The following is a 10508-nucleotide window of genomic DNA, read 5'->3' on the forward strand; positions in this document are numbered from 1 at the left end:
TTTAGCAAAATTACACTGTGACAACGGACACATTGGAAGCAGGAAGGTGTGGCTTATGTTCAGGGAGAACTACATTTGTCGACAGGACTATACAATAGCCAAAGAGATGACTCGAAATTGCGAGACATGCCAAAAGTGTAAAAGTAAGAATTTCAAAAACGAAAACATCACAAAAAACGTCATAGCTCGGAAGAAACTGGATATTGTCGCCATTGATATGTTGAGCGATTTAATAACAACAACACAGAGGAATAAACACATATTAGTTATGGTGGATGTTTTCTCAAAGTATTTAAAACTGTACCCATGTAGAACCACGAAAGGAGCTGAAATACTTCGGAAGATAGACGATTTTATCGAAACAGTGGGAAGACCAGACAATATTTTGTTGGACAATGCGACATACTTTAGGAATGACCGTTTTAAAGGGGAATTAAGAGAGAGAGGCATAAATACAAAATTTGTAAGCATCCGACATCCACAGAGCAACCCATCAGAGCGTTTTATACAAGAAGTCACAAAATTTCTAAGAATTGCTGCGGAAGAACATCATCGACATTGGGACAGAAAAGTGTTTGAAATAGAGACGTATTTGAACTGTGCACCAAATACGGTTACCAAGGAGACGCCTTTATATGTAATGAAAGGAACAATGCCTACGAGACCGTGGGAAGACACCGCCCCCAGACAATACGAAGAAGTGATCGAGGTGGTTCAACGAAGATTGAGACGAAGTGGAGAGAAATATCTCCAAAGGCAAGAGAGGACCCGAAGAAGAAGGCCGGTTACATTCCAGAAAGGGGATAAAGTTTTAGTGAGGGCACTGAGGGTGTCCAATTTACAAAATGGTATTTGTGCTAAATTGATGCCGGTATTTGAAGGTCCATATAGGGTCAATACGGAAAATGGGGTAAATAGTTATGAATTAGCGCATATAGAGACAGGCAAGATACGGGGTATTTTTAACATTCACGACATTTATAAGTATCATGAGTAGAGTTTGGTAACATAATGGAATAATTTGATCCTAAAAAAAAACTTGTGTCATTTAAATAAATAACAGAATTTTTTCGGCAAATCAAATGGCGGGGAGTTGTTAAGATATGTAAAATTTGAATTAATATGGTTTCGATCTTAATATTTTAGAAAAGTTAAAACATATAATAAAAATATACCAAAATTCATTTCGAAGAAATGAAAGTCAATTATCTTTGGATGGCCGTAGGTAAACAAAATTTAAATAGGGATTAAGTATTTTCTTTGTACAGTTAGTATGATAAGAAAGTGGTTATGTGTTTTGACAATGAGACCGGGTTTCCCAAATGGACTTTTGCGGCGAGGGAATAATTGTATTTAGAAATTTAAATGAATGTAATCTTTGTTTAGATATTAAGAAAGGAAAAAAAAACCGATTGGCATGTAATTAGTTTTAGGAAATTTCTAATGGTAGGGAAAATTGGTGTTTGTTATCTGAAAGGTAGATGGGGATAAAATTGAGGAACTCGGATTGGTGAAGAAGGAAAAAGGAGGGGCTAGGTATGAAGAATGGGAGTTTAGCGAAATGTTAGAGGGTGGAAGAAGAGTCAGTTGTTAAATGATCGTTAAGTCGACTAGTGGTGATCTCTAAGAGTCTCCTGAAGTAGTAAGGCAGATAAGTGAATAGTTGTGAGTTTGTTGAAATAAGTGTCCTGACGGAAGCTCATCACGTAAAGCATTGTAAGTTATATTGTTCTACTTATATTCCAAGAGTCACCGTTGCATGCCGGAACGAGAAATAGATTCAGTTTATCGAGAGGAGAAAAGGCTAGCATTGTTTTTTGAAAGATACTTGCATCTGTAGGGGGTCATTAATGACAATAGGCTTGCAATAATTTGTTGCGAGATTGCTGACTACATAGGGGGCTGCTAAGAGTAAATTGTAGGCGACCAGAGACAAGAATTTGGACAACTCATCATCCGAGAGACAGTTTTAATTTTTTTGTAGAATTATTCATAACGCAAATTTCAATAAGTACTTTAGATAGTGGTAGGGTTATTTCAATAATCAGAATAGGAGATATTATTTTTAGAGGATATTTTGAGGGTGAATTTATTTCAATAGATGCTTTTGTACCATATATGTGTTTTATTCCGTTAATCTTTGACCTTATTTATCATATGTAAAGCAAAGGAGATATTGAAGCACGAGAATATAAAACCCTGAGATTAGAGCATTAAATAGTGTGATTAAATCATAAGTGCATCATTAAAATTAAATTTAATTAATTAGTTAATTATCTAATCAAGTGCTTTGAGCACACCGATCTTTGAATATCACATTAATATATATATATATATATATATATATATATATATATATATATATATCAAACAAATGAAATAGAGAATGTGGAAAAATCCCCTTACGAACAATTCACACATCCACCATTTCAGGTTGGGAAAAATTTCTTGAATAGAATCAAAGATCCAAACACCTGTTCTTAGAAATGTGTTTCGCCCTCATTTTCGCCCTAAAAACACATTTCTAAGAACAGGTGTTTGGATCTTTGATTCTATTCAAGAAATTTTTCCCAACCTGAAATGGTGGATGTGTGAATTGTTCGTAAGGGGATTTTTCCACATTCTCTATTTCATTTGTTTGATTTAGTTACGTTTGGTCGGTAAACCAATAACTTAGATCTTTTGATCACTGAGTGTGTTTCAAAGATTTACATCTTTTGTTTTTTTGTTTTTCAAATATATATATATATATATATATATATATATATATATATATATATATACAGTGCTAGTCAAAAGTCCGTACCCCCCCCTCGTAACTTTTGACCGGTTAAACTTATAATAGTGAAATTTGGAGGAAGGAAATGAACGGACGTAGGCTTCTTAACTAGTCATGACAGGTGACGTAAAAGTGACAGATGACTTTACAGCACCACTGTGACAGATAATTTTAAATGGTACCCTATGGTAAGCGATACCTCGTTTGATAGGTATTGAAAATACCCATTCAGCTATACTAATTTTGTTTGAGTTTAAGCTCATTTGAATGAATAAATGAAATAATAAAAAATTGTAGTTTCGCATTTAATTAATAAAAATTTAAACCTCCGCCTATGGTTACTTGTCAAAAGGTTGACGATGACGTAAAAACTACTAGAGAGCTGAGAAATGTCAACTTTTTTGACAAAATAACCATGGGCGGACATTTGAATTTTTAATAATTAAATGCGAAACTACAAAGTTATATTTATTTCATTTATTCACCAAAATCAAAATCAACTTAAACCCAAAAAAATTAGTATGACTGAATAGATATTTTCAGTACCTTTCAAATGAGGTGTCACTTGCCATAAGGTCCCATTTAAAATTATCTGTCACAGTGGCGCTGTAAAGCCATCTGTCACTATTACGTCACCTGTCATGACTAGTTAAGAAGCGTACGTCTGTTTATTTCCTCCCTCAAAATTTCACTATTATATGTATAACCGTTCAAAAAATACGAGGGGGGGGTATGGACTTTTGACTAGCACTGTATATACATACATATATATATATATATATATATATATATATATATATATATATATATATCAAGTAGTGACTCTTGAGGATGCAGTCAGTTTATTTGGCCCACAAGACAAAGAAAACTCTTTGACTTACTGTCAAGCTTTCGAATTATATTTAATTCTTTTTCAAGACATCTACAAAATTTATAAATATAAAAATTAAGTAATTACAATGTATATTTTGTTTACTCACTAGTCGTTGAGATTGGTTGAAAAAGTTGAAACTTTACTAGAAGGACAATCACACACATATTAAAATATTTAAATAATTTTAGTCAATCTATTACATTATGTTGTGTCCATGGTTCGTTGTTCAACATGTATGAAGTGTATACCATTTCTTTAGAAGGAAAGCAAAACCAGTAACAATAGTTTTTTTTATAATTACAGTTATTAATTTGATTGATGTAAAGTAAATTAGTCCAGTCAATGTGTCTACCAGCATAAAATGAATTTTTAATGGTGGAATGTACGATAGAAAATCAGATTATGATGTTGTGTCAAATGTTTGTTGATGTGCTAATATGTAACAATAAATGTTACTTAATTTGTCTATATCTGACTTTCTATTTATACATTTTCTATTTTTCTGGATGTGTGTCATTTCTACAAATAACCTTTTCTGTTCATTTTTCACCCTCTCTAAGATTGACGCTTGTGAAAAATTAAATGTATGATTTAGATTAATTGAGTGATCTGCTAATGCACAAGCTTGCGATTTTTTTGTATTAATATCACTTCTGTGGGAAATTATTCTGCTGTGTAATGTCCGAGATGTTTCTCCTATATAAACCTTATCGCAGTCTGAGCAAGGTATTTGATACACAACTTTTGAACTTTCCTTAGTCGTAAGTGGATCTTTAGTTTTGGTGTATAAATGTGCTATAGTTTTAACGTTTCTGGTAGCAATTTTTATGTTTTCGAGTCCTTTAAATAATTTGAGAAGTTTTGGTGTTAAGAATGGAATATAAGGTAAAGATCCAAATGTTTGTGGTGTTGTTGGTACTAAGGTGTCGATTGTTGGGCTAGTGTTTCTTTCTTGGCTTGCCATATTTACTGTGGGTGGTTTTTTATTGTTGGTATTGTCAATCAATGTGATGGAAGCTGGAGAGGTAGCAGTACTAAAAATTAATTTATTAAGTAGTCCTACTGGATAAGAGTTTTCCATTAATATGTTTTTTAGTCTCTTCAAACTCTTTTCTCTATATGTTGGATGAGATATTTTTATTACTCGACTTTTTAGTTCCAAAATTAATTTTATTTTTGTTCTTGTAGGATGTTCAGAATAGTAATTTATGAATCTATTGCTAGAAATCGGTTTTCGATACCATTCTGTTTTGAGACTATTATCTTGAGTGCGATGGACTAGCATATCCAGAAAAGGGAGACTGTTGTTTTGTTCTCTTTCTGCAGTGAACTGTAGTTGGCTACATTGGTTGTTGAAAATATTTAAAACCTCATTTATTTTATCATTGGGTACTGCTAGGATCAAATCATCTACAAAACGTTTGACAAATGGAATATGAAAAGGTATTATTTTTAAACATTCTTCAATGAGATCATCAAGAGCATAATTACACATGATTGGCGATAATGAGCTTCCCATAGGAGTGCCTGCTGTTTGTTTGTAATAACGGTTATTAAATTTACAGATGTTGGTATCAAATATGAAATATAATATTTCTTTTAATGAATTTAAATTTAATGTGCAATGTGCCTGGATCTCATTCCAGTGTTTTTCTATGCTGTTTAGAATTAAATAAGACGGAATATTGGTATACAAAGATACCACATCAAAACTTACTAAAATGTATGTTTCTGGGATTTTTTTATTATTTATGAAGTTACTAAAAACAAAAGAATCTTTAATTACTATATCGTTGTTGAAATTGTATGCATTTGTTAAAATTGTTGTAATAAAATTCGCTAACTTACTATTGGGGGAATCTATTGAAGAGATTATTGGTCTCATTGAAAGAGTGGGTTTATGTACTTTTGGCAATGCGTAGAAACGTGGAGCTACTGAATTGTAAATTTTTAATGATTTTGATTCACTAGCAGACATGTTGCCATTATTCGCTAATTTAGATACAAGCTTGTTTGATTTTTGTTGCAATGTACATGTTGGATCATTTGTGAGTTGTTTATAATACTTAACATCATTTAACAAAGATTGACTTTTATTTGTATAATCGTCCTTGTACATTGCAACAGTTATGTTACCTTTATCACTGCGGAGAATGTATAATTCTGGATTCTTAATTAAAAATCTTTTTGCTTCACAGAACAAGTCATTAAAGAAATGATTACTATTGTTTGTTTTATGCAAATAGTTTGTTATAATGTTTGTGCTTTTTGACCGAAACATATCTTTGTTATTAGTGTCAAATTTTGCAATTAGTTGTTCTATATCAGACAACAAGTCAGATAATTTAAAATCTCTAAGATTAGGAAAAAGACAAAATTTCGGTCCTAAGGCTAAAAACTTTTTAATGTTAAATGGAAATTCTACATTAGTTAAGTTATGAAACCATTTCTCTTGAAATTTAACCATGGCAAAATTGTCAATTTTTAATTTTTGGAATTTATTTATATTTTGGCATTTTATGCAATTATAATGGATATTATATTTTATTTTTTGCCGTCTATTATATTCATCAATAATATGCTTTGGCATTGACTGGCCTAATTTAGATTTAATATTTGCTAATTGTTTTTCAAAATATTTTATGTCCGATATTGTGGAACTAATTTCAAGATTTAATATTTGTTTCTTAATATTAGAATTAAAACTTTGTATTTTGTTACCTGTTTTGCCTCCTCTATGATGTAATAAATTATTTACATTAACCATACTGTTCTTTATGTGCTTCGGAAAGATGTGATGTTTTCTACATTTCAGAAGGAATATTTGCCTGTTTCGTAAAGTAGCTAACTTGATGTTAAACTTGGCCCATTGTTTGAGTAATCCAACCTGAGTAAGTCCATACCGCATTTGGATGTTCTCAAAAAACCCCATTTGTAAAATATAAGATGGTGGTATTCTTGACTGTAGATTTATATATCAAGTAGTGACTCTTGAGGATGCAGTCAGTTTATTTGGCCCACAAGACAAAGAAAACTCTTTGACTTACTGTCAAGCTTTCGAATTATATTTAATTCTTTTTCAAGACATCTACAAAATTTATAAATATAAAAATTAAGTAATTACAATGTATATTTTGTTTACTCACTAGTCGTTGAGATTGGTTGAAAAAGTTGAAACTTTACTAGAAGGACAATCACACACATATTAAAATATTTAAATAATTTTAGTCAATCTATTACATTATGTTGTGTCCATGGTTCGTTGTTCAACATGTATGAAGTGTATACCATTTCTTTAGAAGGAAAGCAAAACCAGTAACAATAGTTTTTTTTATAATTACAGTTATTAATTTGATTGATGTAAAGTAAATTAGTCCAGTCAATGTGTCTACCAGCATAAAATGAATTTTTAATGGTGGAATGTACGATAGAAAATCAGATTATGATGTTGTGTCAAATGTTTGTTGATATGCTAATATGTAACAATAAATGTTACTTAATTTGTCTATATCTGACTTTCTATTTATACATTTTCTATTTTTCTGGATGTGTGTCATTTCTACAAATAACCTTTTCTGTTCATTTTTCACCCTCTCTAAGATTGACGCTTGTGAAAAATTAAATGTATGATTTAGATTAATTGAGTGATCTGCTAATGCACAAGCTTGCGATTTTTTTGTATTAATATCACTTCTGTGGGAAATTATTCTGCTGTGTAATGTCCGAGATGTTTCTCCTATATAAACCTTATCGCAGTCTGAGCAAGGTATTTGATACACAACTTTTGGATTTCTAGCAATAGATTCATAAATTACTATTCTGAACATCCTACAAGAACAAAAATAAACTTAATTTTGGGACTAAAAAGTCGAGTAATAAAAATATCTCATCCAACATATAGAGAAAAGAGTTTGAAGAGACTAAAAAACATATTAATGGAAAACTCTTATCCAGTAGGACTACTTAATAAATTAATTTTTAGTACTGCTACCTCTCCAGCTTCCATCACATTGATTGACAATACCAACAATAAAAAACCACCCACAGTGAATATGGCAAGCCAAGAAAGAAACACTAGCCCAACAATCGACACCTTAGTACCAACAACACCACAAACATTTGGATCTTTACCTTATATTCCATTCTTAACACCAAAACTTCTCAAATTATTTAAAGGACTCGAAAACATAAAAATTGCTACCAGAAACGTTAAAACTATAGCACATTTATACACCAAAACTAAAGATCCACTTACGACTAAGGAAAGTTCAAAAGTTGTGTATCAAATACCTTGCTCAGACTGCGATAAGGTTTATATAGGAGAAACATCTCGGACATTACACAGCAGAATAATTTCCCACAGAAGTGATATTAATACAAAAAAATCGCAAGCTTGTGCATTAGCAGATCACTCAATTAATCTAAATCATACATTTAATTTTTCACAAGCGTCAATCTTAGAGAGGGTGAAAAATGAACAGAAAAGGTTATTTGTAGAAATGACACACATCCAGAAAAATAGAAAATGTATAAATAGAAAGTCAGATATAGACAAATTAAGTAACATTTATTGTTACATATTAGCATATCAACAAACATTTGACACAACATCATAATCTGATTTTCTATCGTACATTCCACCATTAAAAATTCATTTTATGCTGGTAGACACATTGACTGGACTAATTTACTTTACATCAATCAAATTAATAACTGTAATTATAAAAAAAACTATTGTTACTGGTTTTGCTTTCCTTCTAAAGAAATGGTATACACTTCATACATGTTGAACAACGAACCATGGACACAACATAATGTAATAGATTGACTAAAATTATTTAAATATTTTAATATGTGTGTGATTGTCCTTCTAGTAAAGTTTCAACTTTTTCAACCAATCTCAACGACTAGTGAGTAAACAAAATATACATTGTAATTACTTAATTTTTATATTTATAAATTTTGTAGATGTCTTGAAAAAGAATTAAATATAATTCGAAAGCTTGACAGTAAGTCAAAGAGTTTTCTTTGTCTTGTGGGCCAAATAAACTGACTGCATCCTCAAGAGTCACTACTTGATATATAAATCTACAGTCAAGAATACCACCATCATATATATATATATGAAATGGATAATTGCATTTTAGTTGGATTCGAACCTCACCGGAGCCCGACTAGTTTCGAGTCATGTCAACTCGTCATCAGGGAACACTAGGTGAGTGTTCGAATTCAAGTAAAATGCAATTATTATTTGGTGGATTTATAGAAGAAACCCACCAGAGTATGCTTAGCACGACCTCTATGTATGAAATGAGAAAATAAAATATTCTCTTGGTAGCCCGGCGAATAGCAAAATCAAGCTTTATAACAATAAAGCTATGAAAGGCGATGTAACGGAATCCTTTTTCCGACAATACATCATGCAAACACCGTTTGGGCTAACCAATTCGTCTCTTACTGGAGAATACAGTAAAATGAAATGGATAATTGCATTTTAGTTGGATTCGAACCTCACCGGAGCCCAACTAGTTTCGAGTCATGTCAACTCGTCATCAGGGGACACTAGGTGAGTGTTCGAATCCAAGTAAAATGCAATTATTATATGACATATATTATGACATGACTCGAAACTAGTCGGGCTCCGGTGAGGTTCGAATCCGACTAAAATGCAATTATCCATTTCATTTTACTGTATTCTCCAGTAAGAGACGAATTGGTTAGCCCAAACGGTGTTTGCATGATGTATTGTCGGAAAAAGGATTCCGTTACATCGCCTTTCATAGCTTTATTGTTATAAAGCTTGATTTTGCTATTCGCCGGGCTACCAAGAGAATATTTTATTTTCTCATTTCACACACATTCTCATATATATACAGTATGTCCCTGTAAGTTGTATCCATATGGAAAACTTTTTTATTATTAATTTTACGAAAAAAAGTTATTCTTTATAAAAAGCTCTGCATGGTCCAAAACCTAAGATTTAACCATTAAATATCAAATTTTTTGAATATTATACGAGGTATGTCAAAAAGTTTGAATTTCACTCAAGAGTAAAGTAGCTTTATTTTTCACAATATTGAAAATTGCTATTATGAAAAGTTGTTTGGAATTAAAAACTGTATTCTAGTATGCAATTACATCCTTCTAATTGAAATTTTTTTTTTGAAAAATTATGGATAACCATCATTATTTTCAGTTATTTTAATTCAGATAACTCTTTTATTATTAATTTTACGAAAAAAAGTGATTCCTAATCAAAAGTTCTGCATGGTCTAAAATCTAAAATACAACCATCTTATGTCAAATTTTATCAATTTTATACGAGGTATGTCAAAAAATATGAATTTCGCTCAGGAGTAAATTGCATTTATTTTTCACAATATCGAAAATTGTTATGATGAAAAGGTATTTAGAATTAAAAACTATGTTCTGAAATATTCTGAACTATAAAGGTACTTTACTTTTGATTTAAATTTTTTTTTTTGACATACCTCGTATAAAATTGATAAAATTTAATATAAGATGGTTGTATTTTAAGTTTTAGACCATCCAGAACTTTTTATTAAGAATCACTCTTTTTCCTAAAATTAATAATAAAAGAGTTATCTGAATTAAAATAACTGAAAGTAATGTTAGTTAGCCATAATTTTTCAATTTTTTTTTTTACAATTAGAAGGATGTAATTGCATATTAGAATATAGTTTTTAATTCCAAACAACTTTTCATAATATCAATTTCCAATATTACGAAAAATACAGCTACTTTACTTTTGAGTGAAATTCAAACTTTTTGACATACCTCGTATACTATTCAAAAAATTTATTATTTGATGGTTAAAGCTTAGGTTTTTGACCA

At 30.9% G+C, this 10508-nt stretch overlaps 2 protein-coding genes across 2 annotated transcripts; one reads left to right on the forward strand and one right to left on the reverse strand.

The window, feature by feature from the left end:
* Positions 1-3589: 3589 nt before the first annotated feature.
* LOC126878737 (uncharacterized) lies at positions 3590-5281 on the reverse strand. The gene is made up of 2 exons (XM_050641606.1): positions 3760-5281; positions 3590-3701 (listed from the first exon to the last, which is right to left on the reverse strand). The coding sequence occupies exon 1, from the start codon at positions 5170-5172 to the stop codon at positions 4054-4056; it is 1119 nt and encodes a 372-aa protein (XP_050497563.1). The 5' UTR covers positions 5173-5281; the 3' UTR covers positions 3590-3701; positions 3760-4053.
* Positions 5282-7512: 2231 nt separating this feature from the next.
* On the forward strand, positions 7513-8751 carry LOC126878739 (uncharacterized). The gene is made up of 2 exons (XM_050641608.1): positions 7513-8563; positions 8622-8751. The coding sequence occupies exon 1, from the start codon at positions 7589-7591 to the stop codon at positions 8267-8269; it is 681 nt and encodes a 226-aa protein (XP_050497565.1). The 5' UTR covers positions 7513-7588; the 3' UTR covers positions 8270-8563; positions 8622-8751.
* Positions 8752-10508: the final 1757 nt, after the last annotated feature.

The sequence above is a fragment of the Diabrotica virgifera genome, chromosome 10 (assembly GCF_917563875.1).
Source record: "Diabrotica virgifera virgifera chromosome 10, PGI_DIABVI_V3a".
Classification (NCBI taxonomy): Eukaryota; Metazoa; Arthropoda; class Insecta; order Coleoptera; family Chrysomelidae; genus Diabrotica; species Diabrotica virgifera.

Coding starts and splice junctions, on each gene's coding strand:
- LOC126878737 (XM_050641606.1), bottom strand. CDS start 5,172: ATGGGAAGCTCATTATCGCCAATCATGTGTAATTATGCTCTTGATGAT.
- LOC126878739 (XM_050641608.1), top strand. CDS start 7,589: ATGGAAAACTCTTATCCAGTAGGACTACTTAATAAATTAATTTTTAGT.